At 38.7% G+C, this 14916-nt stretch overlaps 1 protein-coding gene across 6 annotated transcripts in view; it reads left to right on the top strand.

Moving 5' to 3' along the window:
* Window positions 1-14916, top strand: part of LOC127574335 (PHD finger protein 20-like protein 1) — a 74742-nt gene that overhangs the window by 29385 nt on the left and 30441 nt on the right. For 5 of the 6 annotated variants that reach the window (XM_052023259.1, XM_052023260.1, XM_052023261.1 and 2 more), the window contains exons 10-11: window positions 951-1218; window positions 10638-10835. In XM_052023259.1, the coding sequence (XP_051879219.1) occupies window positions 951-1218; window positions 10638-10835 (466 nt within the window). Of the gene's footprint in view, window positions 1-950; window positions 4232-10637; window positions 10836-14916 lie in introns of those variants that run through there. The other variant, XM_052023264.1, reaches the window with a different exon arrangement.

Below are 14916 nucleotides of genomic sequence, written 5' to 3'. Positions count from 1 at the left end.
TCCTCCCAACTCACATTGCTGTTCATCTTTGTATCTTCAACAAACATGGATATATTGCACTTGGTCCTTACCACCAAATCTTTGCTATGGTGAAGAGACAGGGTTCCAGCATCAATCCCTGTGCCACCTCTCTAGCCAGGGCCACACAACACAAACATGATCTGTTTATTCCTACTCTTTATAGTACCAATTAACCAATCTTCATTGCATGTCACTGTATTTCTCCCAATCCCATGTTCTGTAATTTTAAGTTCTCATGTGGCACTTTATTGAAGTAAGGAGGCTGGAATAGAATAGTCTAATTTGTAAAGACCACAATGCAGAGTAGCAATGCCCTACAAAAAAAAGTCCTTGAGTTTGAGTTCTCGTCTATGCTGAATAACATAGCAATTTGGATGGTGCAATGGACCTCAAGGATGTTTGTCTTGGAAAAATAGTACCCGAGGTTCCCGGTCCTGATAACCACTTTATCAATTTGGGGGAGTGAAAATATCTGGACATGGTTAAAAATACTGAATCAGGTGCATAACACAACATCCCCCATTTTAAAAATTGGAGTTGTGTAATAGCCTTTGGTCTTAAAAATTCTGAATCACAGTTGCTTTACTATTTATCTAATCCGACAATGATTCTTTTTTTCTACAGTAAAAAGGCAGTTTTTCAACATTTAACCCAAAATATAATTTGGAAATATTTCTGTAATTTTATCAGTAAGTGTTGAATGTTAATGTTTAATGTGCAAGTTAGGCTAAATACACTTTGTACTACCTACATGAAATTTAAATTGATTTTTATTTTATTTTCATTTTCATATGTTCAGATTGAAGGTTAACTTGAATTGGTACTTTTAGTGTGAAACTAGCACTAACGACATCAGAAGATATGGTACCATTGTTGCTATTCCCAGGAGATTATCACATAGTTAATTGTTGGTGTTTAATTTTATACAGCTGCTGTCCTCTGATACAACTGACCAGCTGAAGACTGAAGTGAGCTGTGATGAATCCTATCCTCTGAATCAAAAAAGCGATCCACTCTCTTCAACTCCATCTGTGGTTAAAGTCCGAACAAGGAAGACAAAGCCAGAGGATCCATCCTGGAACATAAAGGCTTCAGATCCTTCTCCTATCCCAACTGTACCTCAGGGCAAGGAGTTCCACAATGTACAATTTCCTCAGACATTACCCCCACCTCCACCTTCAGATATCCCTCAGACTGGTTAGTGCGTTGCTTAGTGAGTCTTGCCTAGAGGGGTTTTAAAGCAAAAAGCTATTTAGCTTCTAGTTGTGGCTGTCAATTGTGTTGAAAGAATTATGAAGATTTTGTTGTTTTTCTTTGAAAACCACATGTAAACTGGTATTTTCAGGTATGTCAGCATGTTTAGTTATGTAAAGCTTTTCTTTTAACTTTTTCCGTAACTTTAAGTGATGTGATGCATGCAAGTTCCTCCACTTAACTGCTCATGGGTTGGACTGCACCATAGCTGCTGAGATCATGGTTCCTACTTAGGCTGAAAAATGCACTTAAATCTGCACAGCTGATGAAAATAGAAGACTGACTTTAATTTCTTGATTGGTCCACATTTGCTCATGAAGGAAACAAGTCAGATTTCTTAACTCAGGATTGCGTATCATCCTCGATATAAAACAGTGATTTTGTTTTAGAAAGAACTTTCTACTAAAATTAGTTATATTTACTCGCAGTCAATCTGACAGAACCAGCCAATGGGTCACCCTAATATGTTTTTTCTAATGAGTTTCTTTATAAACACCAGGGGATTGAAAGGAGTACAGCACAACTATTCCATTCACTATCGTGTAGTATTATCAAAAGCTGACACTAAAATAAGCTACCACAATGAAAGAAAATGAGTAACTAAAGCCATTTTAAAAAATGGTTAATTGAGCATCCCTTCTTAAAAGCCCTTCTCAGTCCAGTAGTTTGTCCATCTAGTTAGAAAATTCCAAATGGCATTGTTTGCAATTAGCTTATCCTACAGGAATTTATGGTTCCACTGACCCTTTCCATCCAGTAGTATGACAGGACAGTTAGACATTCAATAATCTGACAAACAGCAGCATACTAGAGGGTGCAAGTAAAAGTAATTCAACATGTTTCAGCCTGTCATACCTAAGAGGTAAACATCTGGGTTCCATTCGATGTAGTGTTTATCCAGCGGGTATTTTCCAAACCAAATAGAAGTGCACGGGGTGACCAAGTTGCACATGCGTTATTCAATCAAACCCGTTATATTTTGGAAAAATATTGTATCATTTGGAACCCTGACATATGATTTGATCATTCTGTGGTTCCTATTCTGTAAGAAAATTTACCTTTAAAATTTTATATCTTGAATATATATTTTTTTAATGAAATGACAGAGATGGGAGGAGTGCATCAGTTCTTGGTAAGGGGGGGTCAGTTGTTGCTGAAGTTTGAATGGCATCACACTGGCAATTTGTTGAGTAAAATAGTGCTCAGTGGCATAGCTGCATTGGAGCTCCAAATGGTAGTATTTTTTGAGTGTCAGTAGGACACCATCTCATGGAATTATTAGGAGCTCCTGACTGTAAGTTGAATAGTCTTGTGGTGTGATCATGTGTGATATAAAAACAGCGGCGGTTCAGAAAATTTTCGAGATGACAAGTCTGTAGACTCAAATCAATGGTGGATTTGGAAGTTTGCAATTAGGTTAGTCTGTTCAGTGAACAAGTGGCAGTATCTGGCTTTATGCATTGTACTTACAGTCATGTCCAAGATGGTAAGAGCAGAGAGCATGGCTCTAGCTCAAATTTTTATAAATACTGTGGATGGACTTTTTCTAGCCGACTAAGAAAGAGTTAATCAAAAGTCTGGAACAAGATTTAGACTCTAAACAAAAAGCAGAGCAGAAAGTTTGTTGATTTAATAAATAAACAGGAATACCACCTGCTTAATTCTAGAACTGGCTTAATTACTAACATCACTGTACATCAGTCAGTATCCCTTGGCTGTTAAACCAGTAAATAGTTTTTAAAAAACCTTAATGTAACTAAATTAGCCAGTATTTTTCTTCTTGCTATTACTTCTCTCATCTTCCTCCTTCCAAAGGAGCCACCCATCATATAATGATTTTCAATACTGAAAATGGAAAAGCTGTCAGAAAATAGTAGGATGGCTCGGAGTGAGCTAGAAGAATACTTACCCAAATCACGAGGCTCTGAGTGACATCAGTGATATGAATCAGGCTTGACGTTTTAAATTATTGCTTACTTCACTGTTTTTAATGGAATTTCCATTTATGTATTTACCCATTTTTTAACTAAGTCCCTCCTTTATTTAGAACTTTAATTTTTTTCCATGTTCCTTTTAGGTTCTTCTGCTTCTATGCCTAGCACTATTTCTAGGCTTGGAGGACAGGCAGGTGATCTCTTCAAAGTCCTCTCATTATTGCTATTGAGTATTTGGCAATTGGATTTGTTCAAAATTATGTCTATTTAGCTCACTTCTCTTAAAGCTGCTAGGCTAAAATTATGCACTCTACTACTGTAACATTTTGAGTTGATATTGTTGGGGCTAAATTGATCATGAAATGGGTAGAGAAAGGGAGAAATAAGAGAATTAGATTAACTTTTGATTGAAAGATTATTTGTAACCAAAGGTTGTTTAGTTTTTTTTGAGGGAAATAGAGATAAGCCATTTTCCTTTCTTGGGAAGAAGTATAAAATTCCTAGTAAGAACCCTGATCTGAAGCCTACGATTGGTGTAACTGCCTTGTAACTCACTCAATGCCATTGGTGCTTACTTCAATTGAATGTACTCTTCTGATTGTTGTTGAGCAATGTTATAAGTCGTGCCATTTGATGTCGGTGCGTGAAGGCTATAAGTCGCATGATGTCTTTGACGTCAAGTCAGTGTAAGCTATCGATCATGTTAGTGGCAAAAGAGGAGGTTGTTTTGTCAAGAAATTTATGCAATGTGTTGTACATCTTTTTTTTAAAGCAATTAAAAAAAAATCCATCACGAGGTAATGTTTCAATTCGCTGAAAGGAAACGGCTGGATATGTGCTTCGGGACCAAGTGTGTACAGTAGTGCAGGGAGCCTTGTTGCCAAGTACACTACCTCATGAAGAATTTTTTTTTAGAAAACTTTAATTACTTATTCTGCTACACTTTTTTGTAAAAGAGGAAAATACTGTCTTGCTAAACAAAGGAAAACAAATAAAAGTTATGACTATGTTGGATTGCAGAACCCGTGCTGTTTGTCTTTTTTGTTTAAAGCTTGAGGTCCTCCTCATTATTTATCTAATAACAACACAAAGTACATCACATGTTGGATGGTACCCACCTATTGCCTATTTTTTTTAATGGGATTAAATTCTGGCAGTCAAAAGGATGGCTTCAACATCAGGGTTCTTGTGCTTCCCCCGTACTGAGTTATTTTTACCCCTCTAACTTTCAAGCTTAATAGTGTGATATAGCTGGAAATTTAAAAGTAAATTTGACAAATTAGCAGATTTTGGAGGTTGGGACAGGAGCTTGGGCAATGGGGACAGAACCCCTCTGTTGGAGATAGGAGTGACAAGCCCCACTTACCATTCCAAAGAACTAAAAATACCATTGTTTTCATGTTCTAAGAGGACTTCCTCTACTTCGAGTCATTTATTTCAATTACATATTATGACATACTGCAGTTAAAACTTTCTCTTCCAGACACTGGTGTCGTCAAAGCCTAGATCAAATGTATCAATTTAAAAACAATTTTCCTTAATTCAGGCAGTAGCACTTGGCATCCTCAACATCAATGTTGGGGTCAGCAATAAAATACAAGAACTCGGTGATTTAAATTCGGCCACAAAAGCTTAAAAAGAAGCAATAATTGGATTTTCAATCTTTATTTTGAAACAAAACTTTGTTATAGATAATTAGTTCAGTCGGACCCCCATGAGTAAGTTTTTGCCTTGTGTACACAACATCCTAAAGTTGTTACATGCTTTTCCCTTTTCCCTGTTGTATCACTAGCATAACCAGCAGAACACAGTCGCTTGATAGGGAAGAAAGTACTGCACATTATTGAATGGCTCTTATAGATAATGGGCATCTAGCAGGACCCTAAATGTTCATGCAGTCCCTAAACTCTGTATAACTTGCAAACCTTTCTCGAGCTTTAAGTTTGCTTTGTGGTATCTTTATGCATGTAAGCTTTTTAAAAAATCTCTGCCTAACTGGTGTGGGTGATGTTAAGTATTCTGATTCTGAAACACGAAGGTGATTTCCATGTTTATTATATGACTATTCCTTTAATAGAACCATATGACAGCAACTGTAAAATTATCAGGGCTCTTTTTCTAAGTTGTCAAGTCACAGCAAAGTTCCCAACAATTAACTTAAATACATAGATTGCTAAATCTGCATTTTTTCCTTTCAAGTACAAGACTTGAATGAATGATATAATGTATTTGAATAGGACTACTTTTGATTTAAAAAAATGTTAGTTGGCAATACTTTTTGTTTCCCTTGCTGAAATAATATAACGAATATTACAAAGCTTTTATAATTTTTCTAAAGACTTTGAAAGCTGGGGCTGTTATCTAGGACTACCATTGAAGTAAAAGGAAAGTAGGGTTAGTGATTTGTGAGTGTTCAAGCTTGTGTTTTCAATACTTACAAGTGAGAAGGAGATGATGAAGTAGGCCTTACAAAAAATGTTCATTGGTGATGCAAAGGAGAATGGAGGAAAATTTGGGGGAACAATCACCATAATGAGATCCAGCAAAATGCTTATAATTGGGGATGAATGATTAAGATGAGTTTAAAGATCAATCATCTTCAGTTGATTCGTCCTGATTAGGAAGAAAATTTCATAAAATCTGCTTGGTGCAAGTTTTCAGATGCTGTGTAAAAGGACATGTTTAAAGGGATGTTTAACTTGAATAAGAAAATGTTGTGGACAACTTTTACACTGGAGATGTAGGTGTTCCATTTGATGGCAGAGGGATTAATTTCTAATAATGGAGTGCAATGATAGGATATATTCTGGTTACTACTGGCCCAAAGCTAACAGGCTGTTTAGACAAGCACCTCGGGGCTAAAAACTGGGTCAAAACTCTGACAGGCTAGAGAAAGGCATGCCAATGAAGTTTTAAAATGGATCTTATAAAATTAGTAAAACTTAGAAATCTTATAAATAACTTAAGTTTTTAAAAAAAAAATAATGAAACTGTAGTATTTTAAATTGTAAAGCAAGTGATTATGTAGTCAAACCTGCAAAAGCCAAAAATAGGACAGGAAGTGTTTTACATGAATGTATGAAATAGATTCTAGGAAGAGTTGTAGAGATAAAAACTCTGAAGCTTTTTAAGTTATAGCTGGAAGCTGATGTGGGAGGCTATTTTGTGGTTGTATGGTTGTAATTATTGATAACCATTTGTGATTTGATCACAACAGTGACGTATAGTTGTACAAAATTTACCAAGGTGTTAGGAGAGCATGAAATTGTTATTGAAAGTTTTTCTTGTTGGAATAGTTTCAAGGTAGAGTCGACAAATAAGGATAAAGTGGAAGACAAAATAATTTAGAGAAATAACCACAAGCTTCGGAAAGGAAGCTGGTAGCACAAAAAGAATAGAGAAAGATTAAAATTTGATATGGTTCAGGAAAGGGTTAGGTGGATTTGGGGAGGATTTTGGCTTGGTGGGAATGAAAAAAACAAGTCAGTTGATGGGTAAATAAAAATAAATTCAAGTTGTAACTGGTATTCAATGATGAGACAACATCTGTATCCATGCAAACAAAAATTCCAAATGATGCATACAATCTATCAATATCTCTTGTATTGTTTCTATTTGGTGCTGAAGGGACACTCAAACTCATTTTTTTTGTTGTTGTATGAATAGGAGAAGGGGTTTTTGGGAAGTAGTTGGTAGTAAAGAAGCTTGGGTTTACCTTTGCATTTGTGCATTATGATAGAGCAGCATGTAGTTTTAACACGGCAGCGAGGCCATATGCTGGTCAAAATTGGTGATGAATTGACTGCATGTCCTATGTGCTTGAATTTGCATCTATTAGCCTTGAGGAAAAGAAGAAAGGGGCATACAAGGACTTATTTCACAATGTTTTTTTTTACTAAGTTATTAGGTTAACAACCATCAGTAAAATTCCAATAATCTGGCACCTTCAGGGCTTTTGTCAATTTTCTGGACAATTGGACGCTACTTGTATCAATACCCCAACACACTTCACTTTTTCTACGTGCCGTATAATAGATTTTTATAGTGACCCTGATGAGTATAAAGAGAGTCAAGCCCAGGAGAGTTTAAAGAGAGGAGGGTATAGAATACAGTTTCAGCTTGTAAACTGCAACTTATCAAAACAAGCTGGAATACATAATTCAGACACCAGTTCCAACCACAAACCCATTATTGATCCTGACCCTCGGTATTCTCAACCCTAGCTCAGTTTGCATACCTGACCCACAGTTTGGACCCCAACCTGGCCTGCACTCCACTTGCCCTCCAGACCCTCAGCTCACTCTGGGCTAATGAGTGAGCCAGATGCAAAACCTTTGGGAAGTCTGCAAATTGCGCAACTCTTGGCCTCTTCCCTCATTTATTTTTTAATGTGATCCAGCTCCTCCAATGTTTCTTTTACTTGTAACTATTCAGTGCCCACTCTCTAAGAAACTTCCTGAAAGCAACAGTAAAGATCTGTCTGCATTAACTACTCTTTGACTGTTGTGCCAATGGCTTGAAACATATTGGTTACTGTCAAGGCTGCAAGTGGCTTTACGTGGAGTTTGAAATGCCAGAAATTAAGGTTCTTGTAATCATTAGGTGAGGGAAAGATTATTGATACTGTTTTGACAAGTGCGGACTTGCATTTAAGCATCACTTTTCATGGCCTCAAATTATTTCAAGGTGCTGCTAGCCAGTGATTTACCCTTGCAATCCATTCACTATTGTTGTCAAATTCTTTAGTTCTCACATTTGTTATAAACAAAAATAATTCTGTCTGTGGGAAAAGATTATTTTGTCACAGATTTATTTGATTAACTCCTCCATTTAACAAAAAGTACGTTAAAATGCTGTATTACTGCTCAATTAACCAAAGCCCACTGAAGTTCTTCCAAAACTTAGATTTGCACTGTATGGTTTGGCACTGAACTGGATTTTAGCTAAGGTGATATTAAGAGGAATAAGGTTCTAGCACCTTCCATCTGTCAGTTAGTCAAGAGGTAAAATGATTTAGTACTGGATCTTGTCTGGTTTTCATCCAGTGGCCTTGTTAAGAGGTACATTTGTGCACACTGGAAGTCTTGACTTTGCTCAATGCTACTTCCAGTTAAATTAATGCCAGTGCTTGTGGGAATTGGCCAGTTATGATAAAGTTCCAGTGGAATCACAAAACTAGCTTAAGCTGGAGGCTTAAAACTTGCAAGGAATGGACTCATATTTACTCACAACCTCAAACCAAACCTTAGTGTGTTTAGCCTGTTTAGATGACAAACCTTCCTTCCTCCTCATTGTCTTTATCTGGACTGGTTCTTGATGCTGTTGTATGCAGTTTATTCCATAATAGATTGAGGTAGCTTTTAAAAATGTCTCTTGTACTAAAACAAATGCTAGGATTCCCAGCTATTGCCTTCAAATACTGCTTTCTGTTAAATGTGTCTACTGAGGAGCTCTTATCAATATTATTGATTTAGTTGGCACTTCATGTGAATGATTAAAGCTGATGTATAAAACAGGTGGGTGAGATTTTGTTTTGAAAAGACATGATGGAAATCTAAGACAAGAGCTAGAAATGCACAGCAAACAAGAATTAATCTGAAAGAAAAGAATAAGTAATAATTTTAGATTGCATCTTTTATTGGAACTTCCCTGATGAATAGACTTCAGCAATCCTTGCTGATGACTGGATATTTTCAACATTGCCCTTATTTCAGAGGATGTTTGTCAATCACGTATGGAGAGTTTACCCTGAAGAAGTAAAATTTATATCAGACTGCAGTGTAAGCCAGGAGAATGTAAATGTTAATCAAACAAGTAATTGTACAAACTCTTGAAGGGATTGTTTATATAACAGAAGTTTTAAATAAAGGCGGTACAGAGTTAATTGCCGCTGTTTAAGGATATTTTGCCTATTGCTACATAAGAAAAATTACAGACCTTTTTTTGTATAATTCAACCAATAATCAGCAGCATGCACAGTTTACTATTAGAGAATTCTGAGATTACACAGTGGTGTTGACTGGATGCTGCAATATGGCTCACAAGCAAAGAAAAATAATTAAAATTTGAAAAACCTACACAAAATGAAAGGGAGCCACACCGGCATGTGGTGAGCTGGTGAGATCAAATTTGAGTTCTTAAAATGTTGAGAGCATATAGAAAGAAAGGAGACTGAGGATAGAGTTCCACAGCATTAAGGTCCTCTCTAGATAAGGCCAATTTAAGAGTCGGAAAACATTTTAAAACTTGTATGTTCTCAAGATCTCCCAAGAGAACCTCACAGTCAATGATGTATTGGTAGTATAATGACCTCAGTTTCATTTGGTAAGTATTTCTATCATAGTACGAACAAGGATACTGTCTACAGCACTGATAAAATAAGGCAATAAAATATTTGTAACTGTGACAGAAAAAGAGTGAGGAGTACTGGGCTATCTTGTCAGTTAGAAGTGCTTTTGTGTATTGAGAGATGTTAACAATGCCTTCTAGATAAGGGAGCAGTCGCCCAATCGTCGATGAGCTGGATATATTTAGAGCCAGAGTGTTGTTACAGAGTAATTGCAAGAGTATGAGAGGAAATTGAGCTTCAAAAACTTGGCAGTTGTTATGGTAAATGTGGAAGGCTGGCTCATTCTATTAGTGTGATGAATTGGACTAATTCCCACTTAAAACAGTTGCTGCAATTTTCTACTCATGGACTCAAATTTTCAACGTGATTATTTTGCAATCTCAGTAGTCTCAGGTTGCTTCTGATATTTTGTTTTTGCTATGTTGTTCATTATATTGAGAATATTTGAACTATTTGCAAGTTCTATTACCCTAACCAATCAGCTGGGCTGATGTTGGGAGTTTAATGATGAATGCAGAAAACATGGATGCTAAAAATATGGGGAAAAAAACTGAAAATGGTAGGAACATACAGCTGAATTAGTACATTATCTTCAGTCGTCAGTGTTTAAAATGGAGTTTCTTAGTAGACCATTTGCTTTCAACTCATAACAGTGGCTCACAGATTTCAGTCATTTTCTGTTTTTTGTTCTTCCCCACGTGCTAAATCTCAGGGGTTACTTTTACCCCTCAGCTGTAGAGCTGTGACGTCTTGAGTTGGAGGCTTCCTTTCTCCAACCACGCGTGGTTTTGTAGTGTTGGTTGAATATTGTGGGTAATGTATGTTGTGAGTTGGTCATTTTTACATGATTATTATAATTTGTCTTAATACTTTCATTTATTTAATTACTACCACTATATTGAGACGTCCAAAAGTGCATCTTTTAGAATTCATTATTCTTAGTCAAGCATACTTAAAAACATTGATAGTCATTGTGAGTTTTCAAACAATTTGCCATTCCTACTTAATTCTATGATAAATAAACATTCCACTGGGAACCATGCACATCATTCATTTGTGCTGCTTCTGTTTTGGTTCAGGATCTGACGTTTGCCAGCTTCCACCCGGAGGGTCCAGTTCCCTTGAGTTCAGTGACTTGGTGCCTCTTGACCTCTCCCAGAATTCTAGGCACAAGATCCCAGCATCTGTTTCTTCTCTTCAACTCCCTGAAAAGGAACAAACAATGAAACCTCATTCTAAAACAATGACTGATGCACCCGTCGCTGCTTCTTCATCAGGTTGGTATTATTAGGAAGTGACTTGTTAGGGGAGGGGAATGGGAGGCTTGGTTGCACTTTTGTGTTTAGTACTCAGGATGCATTCCAAGTATGAGAGCACTGTAACCAGCACTAAAAGGAGTCAATTTAAATGTGGATAAATAGAGATGCACTATTGACAGTGCTCCTGTGCTGGGAATCTGGCACAAACTCCTGCCTGCTGTTGGTGCTTTTGCAACAATGATTCGCCCAGTGTGAAGAGACTGCCTGTAAAAGTACTTGGACAAATGGGGTCACCATTCAGCACTGAAATGTGGGGCTCCAGGCTGCACCCCACCTGACATGGTGAGTGCAGGCCATTGCCGGGGACTGACTCCAAGTGGAGACGGACCAGCTGGATCCTCTTTCATTGCTTCCTGTTGGATGTGATAGGAACTGCTGTTACTTCCTCAGTTTGGCTGCACAGTGAACATCAGCTCGGAGAGTATGATAATGAGCTCAGTGGTGGTCACTACCAATGTGAGAGATTGTATGATCTGGGAGGTGTGTCAACACGTGGAGCAGCTGGTCCCCAACAATAGCCTGTACTCAATGCACTGGACGTAGTGCAGCTCTGAGCCCCTCATCTCAGCACTGAACAGCCACACCACTCAGGCCTACACCACCAGCCCTCGCAGACACTCTCTCCATACCCAACTGTGAGTGATTCTTTGCTGCAGGAATGCCAGCAGAGGGCCATGTTTGCACCATGTTGCACCAGCCTGATTCTTTATTAAAGTACCGGGAGATAGTTACCTGGGAGTGTTCAGACCGGAGGTCCAAGAGCACTTTATTGAATCAACGTTGTTTGGTGTAGAACTAACTGGAGTACCAATGTGTACACCAAGTCCTCATTATCCGCTGACTTACTGTCTGCTGATCTGCTTACTCAGGAAGTAGGCTGTATGTTCTTGGAAGTGTAGGTGAAGATTAGCGTGTTCCTCCAGAGCCCCCTCCTGTGATATCCAGTGAATCCTGTTTGCCAGGAGATGGATTGAGCTTGATGTCTTTGTACTAGCAAGTAGTGAAATATCAATAGTTGCTGTGCAACCAGAGTGAGAGACAGGGTTGGGAAAGCCGGGGATTGGGAACATGGATATGTTTGTGCCTGGAGCAGGGATCCGCAGTGCGGACCAGGTATACAGCCAGAGCTAGAGTCCAGAGTGTGAGCTGAGTGTGAGGCCGGAACCGGACTATCACTGCTCAACTCCTGACTTTCCAGGTGTGGGTTTTCCCTTTCAAATTTTTTCTGATATTTGTCCTGCCATTAATGTCAGACTAACTGGCCTGTAATTGCCTCGCTTTTCCCTGCTGCCCTTCTTGAATAAGGGTACTACATGTTGTGTCCTCCAGTCATCTGGCACCTCACCCTTGGCCAGAGAAGATTTAAAGATCTCCCTACGGACTCCAGTAATCACCTCCCTTGCCTTCCATTGGCAGCCTGGCCCTAGGGATTTATCTACTTAACGAGTAGCGAGTATTTAGTGCAACAAGTAAGTAAGTTCGGCAAATTGAATTTACTTATCAGAGTCTGGCATTTGTACCTCTTGTGCCTCCACTTATCACCCTCCAGCATCTGTCTACCTCCAACTTCCTCTCCCCTCACCTGGCTCCTGCCTTTTTCTTCCCCTTTCTTGTCTGTTTCCGCCCATCACACCCAGCCTCTGTTCCCAACTTCATTCCTCCCCCTCCCCCATCTGGCTCCATCTGTCCATCATCCCTCACTCCACCTAGGTCCACCTATCACCTACCAGCCCTTGCCTCATCTCTCCCCTTCTCCCCTTTGTACTGACTGCCCTCCCTCTATGCTGTCACTCCTGATGCAGGGTGTCAACCCGAAGCGTCATCCATTCCTTTCCCTCCACATATGCTGCCTGGCCTGCTGAGTTTCTCCAGCAGTTTGTTTTTTGCTTCAGATTCAAGCATCTGCAGTCCCTTGTGTCTCCAATGGGTACTTAGTGTTTTGTCAGCCACTGTCTTGCTCTCTGGCAAATCAGAATCCTGTACTGCACACTGCCAAGGCTCAGTAATGAGCACTGAAATATAAAGAGGACATCTGCCAATGTGACAGATTTTTATCACTTTTGCACTTAGTTAATGATTTCTTGGAGAGTAAAATTGAAAATAGAGAATTGTTCACTCTTTACAGAGTCTGCAAATAGATGAACATACTCTTGATGTATCATAACAATTGATAACCTAACATGATAGAGAGGTTTCCATCTGGGTTTAGATTATATCAGGGTGCAAAATTCACTGAGGTGCCAGTTACACTGCAGCTCATGTAGACTGTGGGGAATTCTGCAGTACTGAGTTTGGTTTCAAATGAAGTATAATGTTATCAAGCACTGTAAATTTCCTTTCCACAGAAAATAAAAGGAAAAACAATCACTGCCTTACATGCACAAACTACAAATGATACCTATATGATTGTAGAAATTAAAATCATAGTTCAGGATTCATGTCATTGCATGTCAACAGCTCCCATTTATGTTAACTGCCTCCCACCCTTCTTTTCCTAAATGTGTTGAAATTAGAAGTCACTACCCACTGACATCTTGCATAAGCAATGATTGACAGAGTTGGCAAGCTATCAGACTATTTGATGGCATCACAATTGACTTATGCTGTCCTTGTATCACCACTCTTGGGTCAGTGAATAATGATCAGGTTTGGTTCCCATTATCTCCGCTAACTTAGGTACTGAGGCAAGTTACCCCTTCTGTTGTTCTTGGAATCTGTCAAACCTGGCAATTTTCTGGTAAAGTAACTTATTGGAGCTCGGAATAAAAAGCTGCAACAGGATGAGGAACTAAAATAATGGGTGCCCATGAGTTTTTACTTGTATAGGTATAAGATCTCCAATTTTTTTTTCCTCTTCATTTCTCAACCTGTGCCTCTGCAGTTGTACAACAATAAGATGTTCGGTGGTTATCCTGGCTCTTCACTGGGGTTACCTTTGATTAGTGCCATTTACTCTACATACTCTCTGATTCTATCAAACCTTGGGCAACTTTACCAGTCAAAATAGGTAACTGATGGTTTTATAATCTAGTGATGCCCACTGATTGTCATATGTAGCACATATATTAAATCAGGAAGTGGGATAAAATTAATACCTTACTGATCCATTGAATCAGACAGTCAAAGCGAAAACTCCTCAGCAGAGTTCAGTTGATAGATAATCTGAAAACTACCTCCAGATTGTACATAAGGAGACACTTACTACCTACTTAAAGAAACCATGACATTTGCATCTCTCTCAAAAATAATATTTTCCCATTTCGATATTTTGATAATGATTGAAAGCACAAGTGGGATCTCACATGAGTACTGGTCTCCTTATTTAACAAATGATATTAAATACATTGGAAGCAGATCAGTGATGGCATATCTGACGAATGAATGGAAAGAAAAAAACAAGCTGCTGGAGGGCCTCAGCGGGTCGGGCAGCATCTGAGGAAGGAAATGGACAGTCGATGTTTTGGGTGGAGACCCTGCATCTGGTCTGGATGGTTGTCTTATGTGGAGAGACTGAACAAGCTAGGCTTGTGTGTGCTGGAGTTTAGAGGAGTGAGAGGGAATTTGATTGAACCATAAACCCCTGAGAGGTTTTGACAGGGTGGATGTGGTGAGGATGTTTCATTTTGTGGGAGAATCTAGAACTAGGGATCACTGTTTAAAAATAGTGTAAATGATGTTTTTCTCCTCTTGGGGAGTCGCGTCTGTCAAATTGTCCTCCTCAAAGTGTGGTGGAAGCAGAATTTTTGAATTTTTTTTAAGTCAGGGGTAGATACATTGTTGATAAGCAAGGGGAGAGGGGGAAAGTTCCTGCAGGTAGACTAGATTCTAGAGTTGAGGCCACAGTCAGATCAGCCATAAACTTATCGAATGGCAGAGCATTCTAGATGGGCTGAGTGGCCTACTCAAACTACTATTTGTATGTAAGTAAGAATAATAGGCCTTTCAGATCATGGCTATTGCACCATTCATTTAGACCATAAATAACGTCTACCCAATTCTTCTTTTCACTTGCCTTTGCAAGACATCCCTTTCCAACAAA

This window comes from Pristis pectinata, chromosome 9 (genome assembly GCF_009764475.1).
Source record: "Pristis pectinata isolate sPriPec2 chromosome 9, sPriPec2.1.pri, whole genome shotgun sequence".
In the NCBI taxonomy this organism is placed as follows: domain Eukaryota; kingdom Metazoa; phylum Chordata; class Chondrichthyes; order Rhinopristiformes; family Pristidae; genus Pristis; species Pristis pectinata.
This window is presented reverse-complemented; position numbering and strand designations above follow the sequence as displayed.